Here is an 18,371-nt window from a genome sequence, read left to right as displayed (position 1 = left end):
ATATTATATTATATATAAGAATACTTATATATAATACTTATATATAAGAATACTTCAATTATTTTGAGAATACTTAAAAAATAAGAAAAGTATTATTTTGCTTCATAAAGATCTTCTAGGACCTTTAATTGAATTCTTGGAAAATGAGATTATCCTTCTGTAAATAGCCATTTTCCACAGCAGTGAGTTCAAATCATGAAAAATTAAACAAAAGCTCTTTAGCATGGATAAATACACATCATGAAGACTGATAGCCTATGCTAACTTATAACAGAAGTTGAGAAGACTATTGTAGATTACAGAGAAGGTGGGAGGAGAAAAAGGGAAACATTTTTGTGTATGTAATAGGAGCTAGATGTACATAAATTCTCATAATAACCCAAACGTAATTATTCAACAAATTTTACAAATTAGGAAGTAGATACCCAGAATTTTAGAACTGATACTGAAATCCAGTTCTATATGTCATCAATATCAGTGTTTTCATTGACCCTAAAGGGCTCTGCACTAATCTGGGGAGTTTCTTTCTCTCTTTCCAGTGAATCTTCCTAAGACGGTACTTGCCATAAGATAATACCTACACCTTTTAATTCAGAGTGAAGATGACACACAGCTTACATAAATTCACTTTAACTTTCTCAGTATTCACATTTGGCGAGAACAACAAATTGCATGCCAGTACAACTAGAGGAGTAGAAGAAGGAATAGGTAGAAGAGTCATTTTAAAATGTATAAATATATGGGGACAAATGCTGCTTTTTTTGTTGTTTTTTAAACACAGAGCGCCCCAGCGATACTGTTAGTGCACTTACTACTTAGAAGTTACTCAGTATCATGCAATAATACCCTCAAACTTTAAACTATTCTAAGTCCTCTCTGAAATAGAAAACAGTGACTTTCTACCACTCAGATGTCTCAACAATGTCACTGGTTCTTAAGAACTCTGTTGCTGCAAAAATTAAAATGCCCCCTAATCTTCAGATACTCATCATTTCTAGTAGGCTATCACTGCATGCTAACTAGAGAATTTCTAAAATAACCAGATGTGATAAACGTATTCTGGTCCTCCCAACCTTCTGCTTTGAGGAATAAAATATTGATTAAGAATTTGACAGGAATTTTCATATGTAGTAATTATACTTGACTTGTGCGTGTGTGCATGTGTGTGGGTGTGGATGTGTGTGTGAACCTATAACATAAATATTAACTCTTCCCTGAGAGTGGCTTCTGCCTTCAATAATTAAAACATACATAAATATCTACAAAGATCTTATTCACAATAGAACATTCCCTATTTTGTTTCAGAATTTTAAAAACAGTAGTGTTAGTTTCTGATTAAAGAACTACATATAAAGCAAATCCACTTGGAAAACAATACAATTGTCACTTGTTGAATTCCCTTAATGTTATAGGAAGAGTTCTATTTGCTCTGAGAAATTGAAGAAAAGAGAAAAAAGTTACCTTTTGAGTAAAATGAGTGGAATGAGCTTATAATATAAGGACAGAGACTGTCTCCTAAATTTATTGGAATAATTACTTTGCTGAAAATGGTGCTTTAGTTTAATCAATGAAATATCCTAGGACTGTTATGAGGACAAAATAACATAACATGTGAGAAGTATCAATGTCAGGCACATAGGAATTTTTATTGTTATTATCAGGATTATTGCCTGATCAGAATACCAATGTGGTTATCGAGGTGGTAAATCTGGGGGATTAAGTAAAACAGGCCCAGAAAGGTTTTCCTGGTCTGGATTAATCATCTTTCAAAACCTTCTGCCTCTTCAGGGTACACCAAACTACTGAGTTTCTGATTCCCTCAGAATTAGTGAGGAATATACTAGGGAAATAATTTAGCCTTCCAACTACTAGAATGTGTCACCCCATGTTAACTATCTCCTTGGCTACCCAGTTTACACAATTAGTGTCAAAGGAATTTGTTTTTTGAATCTGAGTGACTTTTATTTTATTATTTTATTTTATTTTATTTTATTTATTTTTATTTTTATTTTATTTTCTTTATTTTATTTTATTTATTTTGCTTGAACTAAGAAAGTCATTTTCAGGCAGGAAGACTGACCCTAGGATTTCCCTATGGAAGGCTTCACTGTAGTTTCCAGCTGGCTTTTCTCTGCAAATACCACACACTATTCATGTTCAAATGTCATTAAGAAAAATGCAGAACTTCCACTCTTTCTCATTAAAGCTCAGAGCTCATTTACCTCTCTAGATTGCTCCTTAAAAAAATCTTTGCATGTGAAGTGGTGAAATACTTCCTACTGAAGTGCTTGACAGTCACATTGAAATAAAAAGGACTGAAGGGCTGCAGAAAAAAAAAGTTAAGATTCTAGAGAAACATAATATCAGTTTTATAAGGGCTGCTAAATGAAGAGAAATTTTTTTTTAAAAGATGTATAATTTGCTAGGACCAATTGTTAGAAATCAATCACAGATGTGTCAGAATCATCCTGAACTTGTTACTTTCCTTGCTGCCTTATAGTCAGTCACCAGAGCTTCTGATTCTATACACTAACCAACTCATCTTCATCCTCATTCTCACTACTTTAGATCTAGCCCTCATCATCCATGACTCCCCCCAATAGCTCACTGATTATCTTTTTGCACTCTACTAATGCCACTAACATCATATCTTTTGAAGAATATGTAGGATAATATCAATTTCCTGCTTAATAACCTGTCACAACTACCCTTGTCGATGGCAATGTTTTCAAGACAAATTTTTCAGACATACTTTTGAAGATATGAATGTTATGGTTTTAAACATTAGGTTTTATGGTGATGACGGCTAATGTTTAATGTAATACTAATGAATTTATAACTCTTTTAAAGTGAAGATTTGAAAGAATCTTAGAATAAACTTCAGTTTCTTAATTTTCTAGGGATTTGTGGACATATTCCTAGAGGCCTATAATGTATTGTTTTTCCTTCAAGAAGATTGAGAGACACTGGTATACATGGATTTTTCTAAACTCCTTACATCTCTTGTTATTTCCCACTACAAACTCAATATTCTAGCCACGTAGAACTTCTCATTTTTTGGTAACTTGTCTCACACTTTCACACCTCTACGTCATTGCATATGTTGTTCCCTCTGCTGGAAATGCCTCTCCTCCTCTTCTCTGCTCAGTGAGCAGTTAATGATATTTCAAGATCCAATTCTATTTTCACCTCCTTGGGAAATATTTCTAGTGTATCTGGGTTCCTACCTCATTTTATATCAATTACCATTTTGTGTATTCCTTATGTATTTGTGGTGTTTCTTCACTTGATGGTGAGCTTTTCAGTGAGATAAACTGTGTAAGTTATCTTTGTATTTTTTTGTACTTCCATAGTATACCATAATACCAGGCTCATGGATGGCTCTATTTAAGTTGAATGGAATTAGATTTTGGTTTATCCTAAAGAACTTCTTATTTTCCCTTGTGGGGTAGGTTTTCCCTTGATAGGTCACATAGTGATACTATCCCAGTGGGCATCTTAGCATAGTGTGGGATGTTGGACTGAATATGCTGAAAAGTCTCTTCCAATAATAAGTTTCCATAGTCATAAATTGCATTTGTTAGAAGGGGGTGGTTTGAAACAATGTATGATCACCCAAGATTGACTTGGCCCTACCTATGATTAATTTGATTTTACACTATTCTTGGTATATATAAGTTTTACAATGAAGACAGCTTTCCTTTATTTATTGATTTATCAGTCTGTCAGCCAGTACTTAATGAGCACCTCCTATAGGCAGCCACTGTGCTCAGAGTTGGAAATACACCATTAAACACCAACAAGTTGTTCCTTGTTCCTGTCTTCTTCTTCCCTTTTGGGTAACAGAAGGTACCTTTGCTCCTGCTGTCACCTCATTTTTGAAACTTACCCTGAAATCCTATCTGTCTCCAGAAACATTATTTATTTTTGGGTCTATCTTCATGAATTTTCTTTTCCATCCTCCTCTTTCCCTTATTTTTCCACTAAATGTAGGCCATTATAATATGCTTTCTCAGAACCCAATGTATACTTACTTTGTTAAGCTAATTGCCAGAGAAGTTAATGATTGCTAACTAAGTTGTCAGTAACTAACCACAGCTTAACACAATAGTGTTGTGCCCTTTGTTGAAAAAAATGTTCTAAGTACCTTACATGTATTACATCATTTAATTCTTTGAACCTTATACATTATTATGTTATCCATATTTTACCGATGATAAAACTAAGACCCAGAGAAGTTAAATAACATACCCAAGGTCACACATCTAGGAAGTGGTTGAGCTAGGATCTAATCCTAATCAGTTTGATTACCTTTAATCAATTCATTGAACTTTCAGTTCCCATGTCCCACTCCCCAACAGTGCTATTAAAAAAAAATCTCTTGTAAACTCTGATATACAGGACATAATGGATAGGCAGAGATTTTCATGAGAGAAAATTTCTGTTTTAATGTGACAACTGATACTGCACAGGGTCCCCTATTTAACCTAATCAGAAAACTGCTTATAATACAGACTTATTTGTATTTGCTTTATCTAGAAACATGAGGTTTTAATTTAATTTAATTTAATTTATTTATTTATTTTTGGAAAGAGTCTCACTCAGGCTGGAGTGCAGTGGCATGATCTAGGCTCACTGCAACCTCTGCCTCCTGGGTTCAAGTGATTCTCCTGCCTCAGCCTCCTGAGTAGCTGGGATTACAGACATGTGCCACCATGCCCGGCTAATTTTTGTATTTTTAGTAGAGATGGGGTTCCTCTATGTTGGCCAGGGTGGTCTCGAGCTCCGGACCTCAGGTGATCTGCCTGCCTTGGCCTTCCAAAGTGCTGGGATCACAGGCGTGAGCCACCGTGCCCGGCCATGAGGTCTCTTATACAATTCACAAATTACACATCTTCACTATTTCAGCAATGAAATCTAAGAGGAAAGCTGAGGTTACTTAAATAACTTCCATAGAGAAAAATACAACAGTTCCTTTGTCCTAGCAATGACTATGAATATTTTGTTCCATGGGAAGTGCATTATACACTTCTCACAAGACCAAGAACAAAAAGGAAGCAATAACTTCGAGGTTTAATCAAAAGCAACAATTCCATTTCATGGGCAAGTATTGAGAGAGTAGGGTGTAATTGTGACATTTGACCTCTTCTCAAGTCCTACTGTCCTCACTGCTATATTCACTTGAGTACTCCTTGTAGACCAAGACACCCCAAGACTGGATTCTATTTTGGAGAAGAAAAATCCCTGCCCTATTCATGTTGTGAGATAAAATGTGTCTCTCTGGTGACCAAAACTTGCTTCCAAATCTTGACCTTGAATTTCCTTCCAATGAAAGAAAACATTACTCCTTAGAGTCATGGTTAATTTCAGGCCTGGAGCATTGTAGGTACAAGATGCTGTAGAATAATTTACTTACCAGAGAGAGTGTGTGTTTTAAAAAAATGTGTATATGAAATGGAGACATAAAAACAAGCTTGAAGGTGTACCATGGGCAAATTCTGGAACCATTGGCACACAAAGATAATTAAGCACATCAATGAGTTATATACCATTAAACAATGGAAAGCCTTTACTCCATACCATTAATAGATAGGTAGACAGATAAATAAATAGAAAGAATGGAGGATTCTTGCTAATAGTAGAATCCTGAATATTGGCTAATAAATTTAAAAGAAGTGCTGAAGCTGAAAAATCATACATTTGTAGCCATCAATGGATGGCAACTGTAGGAGAAATTGTGATAAGAGGTGGTTTATTTACATAGTCTTAAAATTTCTCCATGTAGACAGTTTATTAAACAGGTGGAAGAAGTACTTATGCAGTGGGAAGACTGAACCACATCTGGACTAGGCGATCAAAATTAACATCTCCAACGTGAGACAGATAGTCATCATGTGCCTCCAGATGTGACAGCATCTCAGAAAGATGCATAATGACCTATGTAGAATTTTGGCTAAAAGTGCATTATCTGGATCTAGTCATGAGGAAATATAAGATGCACTCAAATTGAAGAACATTCTATTAAAAAATGAGGAAGAAGAGGAGGAACTATATCCTCCAGAACTGTCAATCACATAAAGACACATATGTACAGGCTATGGAAATATTTCAGACTAAAGAACGATGAAAACTAAATGCTATTTGACCCTAGACTAGATTCTATTCTGGAGAAGAAAAATACTGAAAAGGATATTATTGTATCTATTTTAAAACTGAAATATATACAGTATATTTGATACAGGCATTATATCAATATAGAGTTTACTGAAGTTAAAAACTGTTCTGTGGCTATATGAGTCTATCCCTATCCTTAGGAAATACACACTAACATATTCAGGGGTAAAGAGTTAGTCTATGCAATTTACCCTCAAAATGGCTCAGACTGGGAGAGAGAGAGAGAGAAACAGGATAAAATGTAAGTTTGGGTAAAATATATATTCATGGTTTTTGTATAGCTTTTATTTTCACAATTCTGGAAGCTTAAAATTATTGCTGAATACAAATTTAAGGAAAAATAATTTTAAATGTGTACCTACTAAAGGAAAGTTTTTCTTGGCAGCTCAGCTTAATGGTTTCTCACATTTTGCCTCATGACATGGACTTCATGCAACAGGCATAGATAAGGTAAGTGGTGGGTTAGACAAAATTTGAAGGATTCTAACTATTATTTATGTATTCGGTTATCAGATACTTATTGAACACGTACTGTGTGCCAGACAATATGCTATGTTGCGTCTCTTCTCACACTTTGCCTACTAAAGTGTGTAAAATTAGAAGAAATTATGGGAAAAAATAATTTACAAACATAAATTATTTGTAGTAGCAAATTATTTGCAGTAAATCTGCTGTTCCCTCCTCACCTGTGTGTATTAGACTCTCATTTGAAAACCACTGGCTGAGTTGACACATCTTGAGTCACTTTTTTTCTTTGACTTGAGACCCTAGACGAGTGATGTTCCCCTACCTTATTTCTGTGACCAACCCGTGCTTCGTAATAATAAAATATATGCTTTTGTCACTCATGGCTGAAAACTTTGCCTGAAGAAACAGCAAAATATTCCAATTTCCTTAAAGATGTAGCTTCGTTTTGCAACATCACTAATATCAGCATTCTGAGTACTATTGTTAATCCCTAAAGAGTCCAGTGGGTCACCCAGTCCTCCCAGATTGTGACTTTGAAATTGTGTACCTTAGATTCGTTAAATAGGCTCTGCAATTCCCTGGTACTATGTCTTGCCTTCTTGTATCAAAAGACCAAACTGGTATTGTCCACTTTAAAGAAACTCTCAACCCACTGTTGATCATCAGAGTGTGAAGGAAATAACTTGGACTTTGGTATATGATAAAGCTGGGTGCAGATTATCTCTGCCACTTATTCAATGAGAAACAGTAACCAAAAGATGAGTATCTCTGATAATGTTTCCTCCCTTAAAAGTGGGAATAATAAATGCAATCTTCCTTAGAGGATGGTTATAAGAAATTGAGTGAGATAATGCCATACAAAGTGTTTGACATGGTGCTTTGGATATGGTTATTACTTTAAAAAGTTAATCATGAATATTACTGTAGAAGAATAAACCTAATTTCTGTTTACATAGCTGGCAAACAGAATTCATCTTTAGGATGAGACTCTCGTTGCTTAAATTGATTCTGGATGTAAGACCCTGAGACTATGGTTTTCAGTAAAACAAGGAAATGAATGAAACAGTAAAACCGCTCTGCACAGTACAATAACAAAAGTTAGGGTGTAAAACAATGACAAAAAGGAATAAAAAGAACAAGTTAAGGAGAAAGGATTACAAAAGAGAGGAAAGTTTTTCTATGTGGTAAGGTATTACAGGCCTTTAAGGAGGTGAGATGTCTAGTGTTAAATTTTGAGTTGTCTGCCTTGCCACAAGTCAGTGCCTATGTCTTCCCCAAACTCCTCTTAAATTTGTGACTTGAATGAGTGTTTTTGTTTTGTTTTGTTGTGTTTGTTTGTAATTTTGTTTTCCTAATGCAAATTTATGTGAATGGAATGGGTTTCGTGACTGGGTCAGCTATGAGCAGAGAAGAATGAACAGATGTTGAATGCAAAATGCAAGCAAGATGAAAGCATTTGTAGGAGAAATACTTAGGAGTTAGAAAAGATCATGAGATGTAATCTCTGATGAAGAACAGAAAACTTAAGGAATAATGATATGGAGGCTTGACCTATGTGCTGTGTCCTTATTATAGTTAAATGAATGAACTTACCTCAAAGGACACAACGCCTAGAATATTTTAAACAGGAGAAAACTAAAACACTAAAATGTAGGAAAATACTATCAGTCCATAGACTTATATCTGAAATTCTACAATACAAAATTGTTCTGGAAATGAAATTACTTTTTCTCTTTTAATGGAAAAAACTGACTTCACTCACCATTAGGTTGCCTATTGCCTGTATTTATTCGTAAGATGAATATATTCATATATTTCACTAAAGCGGCTGCTGCTGCTTCTGCCTCTTCTTCTTTCCTCATAGACTCTCTCACTTTGTTACTGAGGCTGGAATGCAGTGGCACAGTCATAGCTCACTGCAGCCTGAAACTCCTGGGTTCAAGTCATCAACCTGTCACAGCCTCCCAAGTAAACTGGGATTACAGGCATGAGCCACCATGCCAGACTCCTGAAGCTAACATGTTGAATTATAACATGCTGACCAGTGTCAGCTAGGGTCATTGTCAATATAAGTATATACAACACATATTCTTGGTCAACTCAGAAAATTCTGAATTCTCAAACACCTGCTCAGACTTTGGATAAGAGACTGTAAATACAAATTCAGAAAAAAAATTGAAAGTGAAAAGAAAGAGATTACCTTCCAGTGTATTTCTAAAGCTGAAATTCGCAGCTTTATCCATGGAACCAGATTCATATTGGGTCAAACTCAGGCAAAATTCTACGTCAGCTGAAGAGGGGAGCCTTGGGGTTCTGGATTTGTCGTGGTTTCCAGGATTGCGCCGTAAAGGTCCCTCGGGCGTTCCATTGCATAAAGACTGATGGCTGTTGTACTCCTCCAACCGGCTACAGATAATCTGTACAAAACACCCTCATGTTAAACAAACTGTCACCACCTCTGAGTCAGTAGAAGAAGGGTAGAATTGTTGGAATTTCTAATTACCATTGTTAGCCTTCTCCTTAGGAGATTACCACAATTATGTGTCTTTAATGACAGGGATATGTTCTGAGAAATCCATCATCAGGTGACTTTGTCATTGTGTGAACATCATAGCGTACTTGCACAAACCTAGATTGTATAGCCTACTAAACATCTTGGCTGTATGGTAAAACCTACTGCTCCTAGGCTACAAACCTGTCCAGCACATTGCTGTACTGAATACTATAGGCAATTGTAAGATAATGGCAAGTATTTGTACATCTAAACCTATCTAAACATATAAAGGGTACAGTAAAAATACAGTATAAAAATTATTTTTAAATGGCATACTTGTATATACAGGACACTTACCATAAATGGACCTTGCAGGAGTAGAAGTCGCTTTGGGTAAGTCAGTGAGGGAATACTGAGTGAATATAAAGGCCGAAGATACTACTTTACGCTACTGTAGATTTTATAAACACTATATATATAGGCTACATTAAATTTATAAAATATTTTCTTTTCAATAATAAACTAACCTTAACTTCCTGTAACTTTTTTACTTAATTTTTTAAAACTTTTGGGGTCTTTTGATCATAGCACTTAGCTTAAAACACAAACACATTGTCCAGTTGTAGGAAATATTTATATCATTAGTCTATAAGCTTTATGTTCTTTAATTTTTTACTTATAAACATAATTGGAATTTTGTTAAAAACTAAGACACAAGCATATATACTAGCATAGGCCTACAAAGAGTCAAGACTGTCTACATCATTGACTTCCACCTCCACATCTTGTCCCACTGGAAAATCTTCAGGGACAATAGCACACATGGAGCTGTCATCTCTGTGATAACAATGGCATTTTCTGGAACACCTCCTGGAGATCCTGCCTGAGGCTGTTTCATAGTTAACTTACTTTTTTATAAGTGGAAGAAGCACATTCAAAAATAATGATAAAAATATAGAATTGTAAATACATAAACCAGTAACATAGTTATTTATTATCATTATCAAGTATTATGTAATGTACATAATGGTATGTACTAGACTTTTATACAACTGGGATTTCAGTAGTTGTTTACACCAGCATCACCACGAAGACATGAGTAATGCATTGTGTACAACATTATGACTGCTATGATGTCGTGACAGGAATTTTTCAGCTCCATTTATAGTAGTGTGGGACCACTGTCATATATGTGGTCCATCCTTGACAGAAATTCCATCATGCGGCATATGACTGCATTTTAAAATGTTGAAGGAATTAGCTTTTTAAGGTTGCAGAATGAGCCATGAAAGTTAAAACCTAGAACAGGATTCTAGTGTTGCATCTACCATTTAAGAAAATGATTTAACTGTCTAGGCCTCATCTATCAAATGAAGATAACAACAACTACTTCACATAGTTATAGAAAATAAAATATTTATTAATTACCTATTATATATTAAGCACTGTGCCAAGTGCTGAGGCTAGGGTTGGTAACAATAGAGACAGTCATCTCTCTCTATATAAGGCCCATAGCACATGGCATGACCAACAGAAAACACTCAAACAGTAGCTTTAAAAACATTAATCTATATTATATTTCGAATGTCAAGGACTAGAAATACTTTCACTTTGTAAATGTGCCGTGATTGTTCTTTTTTCTTCTTTTTTTTTTTTTTTTTATTTATTGCTGTGGCAGTAAATGTCTCATGCGTTGTTGTTTTTTAAAACTAGATTCCCTCCTTGAATGCTTTTAGCTAGAACCGAGATGATTTTCATTGCATCTTAAAAATAAGAATTTCTCACCTTTTATAAGCAAAACTTTTAAGAAAACATGGCGCATGCATTGCCTTATTTAAATCACAAAGCTATACTTTCCACTTCACAAATAAGGAAAATGAGACTCAGAGAGGTTGAGTGGCATTTTCCAGGTTATATGGCAAATAAATGGCAGTGTTGTGACTGCAACCCAAGTTTTCTAACTTCATCTGGAGTGTATTTTGTGCTTTTATAACTAGTCTAGCAGAGCTGAACATTCAACATTTTTTAAAAGTAGGTTCTAGGTTAAAATAAAATAGAGAGTTCTAGGCCTATATCTCAGTTGTGGCTGACAACAGGATGTTGTTCTTTGTTGACTTCCCTAAATCTTGATCAAATTTTTCTAAATAAACTGTCTTAATATAACTTGGTTTGAGTATCTATTTTCTGCTGAGAATCTGTCTGATGCAAACATTATTTCCTGCTGATCTTTCCCTTTACCTCTCTTCTGTATCTTCATTGCCCGCTTTGCACTTCTCAGAACTCACCAATCACTCTTATGCAACATGTTCCTGTATTGGTTATTTTTTCTGGGTAGACTGTTTTCTCCTGAAACTGGCTTGGGTTATTCATATCCTCATTATCTTAATGAGACCTACACTAAACATCTATTTAACATCATATTCAGCCTTACCCACTTTAGCAGTGTTGTAGAGCTGGTTAGCATTAGCAAAAGTTCAATGTGTGTAACCCTTCTCAGTATTGGAATGTTCAGCAATAGCCCATCATTAGATGGAAATCCACCATTGTCAGTATTTACACCACAACAATTGGAAAATCAGAATCATATCTCCCTACCTTCCCACTCCCCCATTGAGAACAAGTTATTAAACATTTACTGTACACCACTAATTTCTGCTTTATCTGTGCACTTAGCAACTTCTAACATACTATATAATCAAAAGAACTCCTCTCATAGAATAATTGATTTATTGTTGCTGCATTTCAAACCAAAGTTTTAAAATGTCTATGTATCAGGCATTATACCAGAGCACAAGAATACATATTGAACAGGATAAACATAGTTTTTATTTTTATAGAGTTTATAGTCTAATAGGTATGGTTATAAAGATTAAATGTCTATACCATATTGCCTTATTCATTGATTTAAAACGCTTTTTAATAAGTATTAGCATTTTAACTATTGAGTACTTTATGTAACATGCCTTCTAGTGGAGTAGGTCTAGAAAGTGTGTGTGAGTGAGACAATAAAACAATATATATATATAACTTATTATATTTTTAACTCCTTTAACTTTTTAAAATAATAAAATATTATATATATCATTTTACTGTCTCACCACACACACTTCTTAGACCTACTCCACTAGAAGGTAAGTTACATAAAATACTCAAATTGCTAATATTCTCGTAAATGAATTTTTAAATCAACGAATAAGGCAATATGGTATACATATTTAATCTTTATAAATATACCTGTTAGACAATAAACTCTACCAAAATTAAAACTGTATCCTGTTCACTATGTATTATTGTGTTATGGCATGGTGCCTGACACAAAGACATTTTAAGACTTTGGTTTGAAAATCAATAACAATAAATCAATTATTCTATGAGAGGAGTTATCTTGATATTTCCATCTCATCAATGAGAAATCAGGCTTATAGAGGTTAAGTGACTTCATCAAACATATATAGTTCATAAAATTGGGGGAGTGAATATTTGAATATAGACTGTGTGATTAAAAACTCAAATCTTAACAACTATCTTAAATGAAGCTTCCATTTCCTGGCTATTCATTCCCACATAAAGGCACTCTAGTCATCTTCCCCTGTCATCTCTTGACCAATGAATTTGTTATGAACCTTCAAAGACTCCATATTATAAAATCCAATTATCCCTGCAAGTCCTCATGTTAACATAGCACTGGGCACAGTTGACCACTTTCACTTTCACAAAACACATTCCTCTGTCTTCCTCTATCTATTGATTTCTATAATCACATCCCCTTTGATTTTTGCCTTTCTCTCTTGCTATTACTACTTGGTGTGTCGTACTAGCTCTTCCTCGTCTATTTTACCTGTAAATATTGTGCTCTAGGCAGGACTGGCTATGCAGTTTGCAGCACCAGATAAATGTTGAGACCTTGGTTGTGGGTAGAGAAATCAGTATTTACTTTCTCAATCTACAGGGAATAGGTGGACCAGTCTCAGTCTACAGTGAATAGGTGACTCCTTAGGGATTGAAACCTCCATGCTAAGACTTGTTTGAGTAGGGGAGTAGATTAGTTCAGGCTGCCATAAAAAAATACTACAGACTGGGTGGCTTAAATAGCAGACATTTCTTTTCTCAAAGTTCATGAGTTTGGAAGTCCAAGATCAAGCTGTCTGGTGAGGTCTCTCTTATGTCTTGCAGAGGAAACCTTTTCTCCATCTTCACAAGGCCGTTTATGTATACACAAAGAGACAGCTCTGTCTTTTTCCTCTTCTTATGAGGACATCAGTACTATTGGATTAGGACCTCACTGTTACGACCTCACTTAACTTTAACTACTTCCTTAAAGCCCTACCTCCAAATACAGTCACCCTGGGAATTAGAGATTCAACACACATGTTTTTGGGAGATGCAATTCAGTCCATAATGCTGGGTGAGAGGCCCATATGTAATCACCTGTGCACCATGCTAAGGCACAGCCAGTCTCAGTAGAGAAGGCCTCTGTTTTACCCTGAACCAACAAATCATGGGACCAACACCCAACTTCACACCTCTTCTTGCTTGCACCAAGGAACCCACCAGGGTTGGAGAGTGACGTGCAATGTTGACCTCTTTCCTCCCACCAGTGGCCTTGGACAGAGGGTGAGGAAGCAGAAACTAGACGGGGCTGGTGGATGGGTTAGTGGTAGCTGAGACTCATCCCAGGAAAACAAAGAACAAAAGGTCTGCAGGACACATATGAACCAAGCATATGCTCCATTGTCCCTATAACTTCACTTCTAAAGCACAAACTCAAAGATAAGATTAATAAGAATTTCAACATCAAGACCACACAGATCATTAAACCTCAAATGTGGGGTCTGCTTCTGAGCATGGAGCATCATGTGATGGCACTGTTTTTATATTGTCACTTCTACCTCCAAAACATCTCAAGTCAGGCAACCATTCTCCATGTGCTCACATCCTGTGTGATCCTGCTGCTAAAGTCAGATGGTCTACTTTTCTCTGACACTGCTTGTGCTTCTCCATTCCATGACTCTGACTGTGGCTAAGCATGCCCACTTTTTGCCATGCATCTAATATCCTACTCATTCTTTTAGGCCAAGGCAAATAATTAGTAAAAAAAACAGGCATTGTTGACTCTGACTTAAAAAGTAATTCAAAAGCTACTGACTCTGAATGTAAAAAAAATTCAGGAATCCTTCACCAAATTATTTATATGTAGGCAGAAGAATAAACTATGATAAAAATGTATGACTACATAAGCCAAAAGAGCTCTTAAGAAAACATAAATTTTAGTTTTCTTAGTGGTACATAAATTAATACATCACTTAAATTCATTGATACCTTACATTTAATAAAATAGAGTAATTAGGTAGTGAGAGAGAAATTCAAAGCAAAAGATGAAATTCAGGAGAGTCCACCCTGCCATCATTGACTGTCCACAACAGGTGCATGCTTCTGTGGGAGGCTTGGGACCACCATGGAGATAACATTGTTCTTTACCCAACTTATACTTATTCATTTTCGTCTCTAATATACAATGATTATTACATCCCTTATAAAAATACATCCTTCATGAAGACACATTTATTTTTACATTGTTGTTTATTTCATTACCCTCAGAATCTAGTTCAGTTTCCATCACTCTGTAGATGTGCAATAAGTATTTGTTGGATGAATGAACAGAGTCAATGAATGAGCCAAAGAATCTCCTACAGAAAGTATGTGTTGAGTGCTCATTTTTCTCAGTCATGTTGTTGGTACTACCTCTACCATAGAATATATTTCTAGAACTTATTTTTGCAAACATATGTTGAGTCCCTACTCTGTCCTAGGCCATAAGGGAGCTATCACTGTGTACACTAAAAATTGAAATTCTCACAACTACCCTGTGGATTTTTATGATTTTATCTCTATTTTCATGATGAGGATACTAAGCTAGACTGTGAAAGACTACAAAAGGCTAATGGGGTGTAAAGTCCCATGTTATGATTTATAATTTTGTGAACAGTAGGTGAAGCACATAGAATAGTAATTTAAAGGTAAAATGTCTTACTGGTCAACTGTTTGCATCACATTTGAAAATAAGACTATTTTATTGGTCCCCTATCCCACTGAATTTGCTATATATAAGCATGTATAAACAAATTTAATCATCTCAAATAGAATTGAATGGGCAGTCCCCCACCATAGATGGCTGCTACTGTGTTAGATAAGAAATGCTTAGAGAAGTTACTCTTAATTTTTGGTCACTAAGGTCTAACTTATGAATTATGCATTGTGTGGTGGAGAAAAAATTGGGCTCCATAATGCAGGTAGACGTGACTTCAATTCTGGCTAATTTTCTTACTAGTCATGGGGCAATGAATATGTTTTTTAGACTTGCTAAATCTCAATTTTTTTAAACTGTACTATGACATGATATATGAAAAGAAACTATTCAACAAATAATTTCTGGCTCAACTAATGCCAGTTTCTAGTTTTCCTTATACTTCACAACATTCCTAAATCCTTTCATCTGTATGTAATTGAGAACTAGAACTGTTGAGTGACTTGTCTTAGGAACATATGATGTCTGGAGTCAAAACCAAAGTACTAAAACACAAGCTTCCTGATTACAAAGCAATACCCACTACATTTATTATGATGTGTTAATAGTTTAGGAATGTTTGAATAAAACTAACCTAACTTTTACATTGAATGTAATATGTTGGATGCTTTTATAATTTTGATTAACAAGACACTACAAGTATATAGACTAAATCATTTTTATTCCTCTTTGAGTAATCTCAGGATATTTTCAAAAGATCCTGCCGCCTTAAAGACTCCTACAGCCGACTCAGTTAAATTAGAGAGGCTTGAATGAAACTATTTTTGCTGAAATGTCAACTGCCAAGTGACTAAGTTTTCAGATGACTGGAGGTATTACTAACGAGGAGGAAATCTACCCTGTTTCCAGAAATAATTTGAAAAACTCCAAACCTTAATCTTTACACTGCATACAGGAGAGGAGGCAGGCTAGGATAAATTGTTAGCATTGTGCTTATGATCATGAAGATTCTAGTCAGAAAGACCTGGTTTCCAATACTGGCCCCATTAGTTACATGGCCTGGGGCAAGTTACTTAAGCTCTCTGAGTATTAAGTTTTTTCATTTGTAAATGGGAATTATACCTTTCCATCAATGATCAAATAATCTAACATATATAAAGCACTTAGCAGAGTGCCAGGTGTGAAGTGTTTGATAATGACAACTATTACAATTATTTTTGAAAACAAGACCATTGGGCAGGTCACCAAATTGTTTTTAACTTTGGGTGTATCACACTGTTTGAATATTCATTATTATAATATCTAACTTTGATATATCATTTAAAAATATATTAATTATTTCCATACATGAAACTCAATATATCAGATCCTAACAAGCCATATAAACACATTTTATTAAATCCCTTCACAGTAATGCTTTAACCTATATTCTAATTTTAGGGACAAAAATCATCTCAGAATAATTAAGTAACTTGCTTAGGGTCTTGTAGCTAAGTAAGTATGGAAATTCACTCAAATTCATGCTGACGTGACTGAAAAGACTATACTCTTTGTACTACATTGTTCTGTTTTCCATTCCATTTAATCCTCCTATTAACACACACACAAAATAAGTATAGATGGTAATTCTACCTCATTTTTTTTCTCTTGGGAAAAAACAAAGGTCAAAGATTTTAAATAACTGGTCCAATGTCATCTACCAAATGGCAGGGGTAGAATTTAAACCTGGATGTTCTGATGATGACTGTGTTCTTTTTCTATTTCAACACAAGTGATTTATAACATATATAACATATGCTGGGAGAGGAGATCAAGTGTTCCAAGTCAAAGCAAAAAAGGGGAGATAGAAGAAAGAGATATATTAATGAGGAAGGTAACCTAAATACTGTTTTCTTAAATTTAAAGAAATAACATAAACTGCCAGCTATTAAAAGCTTTTAGGAGCAAAGATTTTGTTATAGCATTAGAGGTTTATCTGGGGAAAAAAATGTAAACCATATGACATTCCACAAAATGTTTTCATAAAGGAAAAGAGAAGCTGTTATTTCACTGAGCTGTTGTCATGGTTACCTAAAACCCATGACTCTCTGCTGAAATGTGACTTTTTTTCTTCCAACTGTTTGCTTCCATGTGATGTACTTTTCGCCTGATGAGTGAATTCCCTGGTCACAATTCGCTCATGTCTATCAGCTAGGAAATGTTTTTCGTCTTTGTTTCAGTTCATCATGACACCTATTCCTGATACCCCTTTTATTTTTATGGCTAGCTTATCTGTTGGTTGCATAACATTAGAGCTAATTATGTTGAGCACGGGTAGTTTGTACTTAAATGTTAAGCAACCCTCCACCTCCAAATATAATGAACTATTTTAATTGATGACAAACATGGCCTCTACTTTAAAAGCTTTTTTTTTTTTTTTTTTTTTTTTTTGAGACGGAGTCTCGCTCTGTCGCCCAGGCTGGAGTGCAGTGGCCGGATCTCGGCTCACTGCAAGCTCCGCCTCCTGGGTTCACGCCATTCTCCTGCCTCAGCCTCCCGAGTAGCTGGGACTACAGGCACCCGCCACCTCGCCCGGCTAGTTTTTTGTATTTTTCAGTAGAGACGGGGTTTCACTGGGTTAGCCAGGATGGTCTCGATCTTCTGACCTCGTGATCCGCCTGCCTCGGCCTCCCAAAGTGCTGGGATTACAGGCTTGAGCCACCACGCCCGGCCCTACTTTAAAAGCTTTAGTCATTAAACAAATAAATGAGCAAACAAACAACAGACATGAATTAGGAACACAATATTTCCAAATAAATTAATTACCTGATTTTAACATATTCAATAGAAAACTCTGACCAATAAATATTAATTTCATTTAAATCACACTCAGCTATGATGCAACTTGCTTCACCTTCTTTCCTGTATTCTTTCTTTGCATGCACACACAGACATACATATGGAACAACCAGCGAGAACTACACAAAATATCTTATACCCAAATTTGAGTAAGTGGCTACTGTTGACATTGTTGTATCCTAGGCATTGGGAATCCAGTGCTATAAAAAACTGCAGTGAACGGTCCTAGAAATCTACCCATGCAGAGTTTAATATTTGATCTATGTTAGCACTGAAGCTAACATTTCTTTGATGTTAAATTTTGTTAAATTCAGCATGTATTTATAAAGCCTGTTATATGTGTGTGTGTATATATATATATATATATATATA

General features: G+C 35.3%; 1 protein-coding gene across 1 annotated transcript in view; it reads right to left on the bottom strand.

Annotated features, from left to right (window-relative positions):
- Nucleotides 1-18,371, bottom strand: part of TYR (tyrosinase) — a 128,568-nt gene that overhangs the window by 105,161 nt on the left and 5,036 nt on the right. The window contains exon 2 of the mRNA XM_017887648.1: nt 8,843-9,059. Within this exon, the coding sequence (XP_017743137.1) occupies nt 8,843-9,059 (217 nt within the window). The remainder of the gene's footprint in view (nt 1-8,842; nt 9,060-18,371) is intronic.

The sequence above is a fragment of the Rhinopithecus bieti genome, unplaced genomic scaffold, assembly GCF_001698545.2.
Source record: "Rhinopithecus bieti isolate Rb0 unplaced genomic scaffold, ASM169854v2 scaffold_15796, whole genome shotgun sequence".
Lineage (NCBI taxonomy): Eukaryota > Metazoa > Chordata > Mammalia > Primates > Cercopithecidae > Rhinopithecus > Rhinopithecus bieti.
This window is presented reverse-complemented; position numbering and strand designations above follow the sequence as displayed.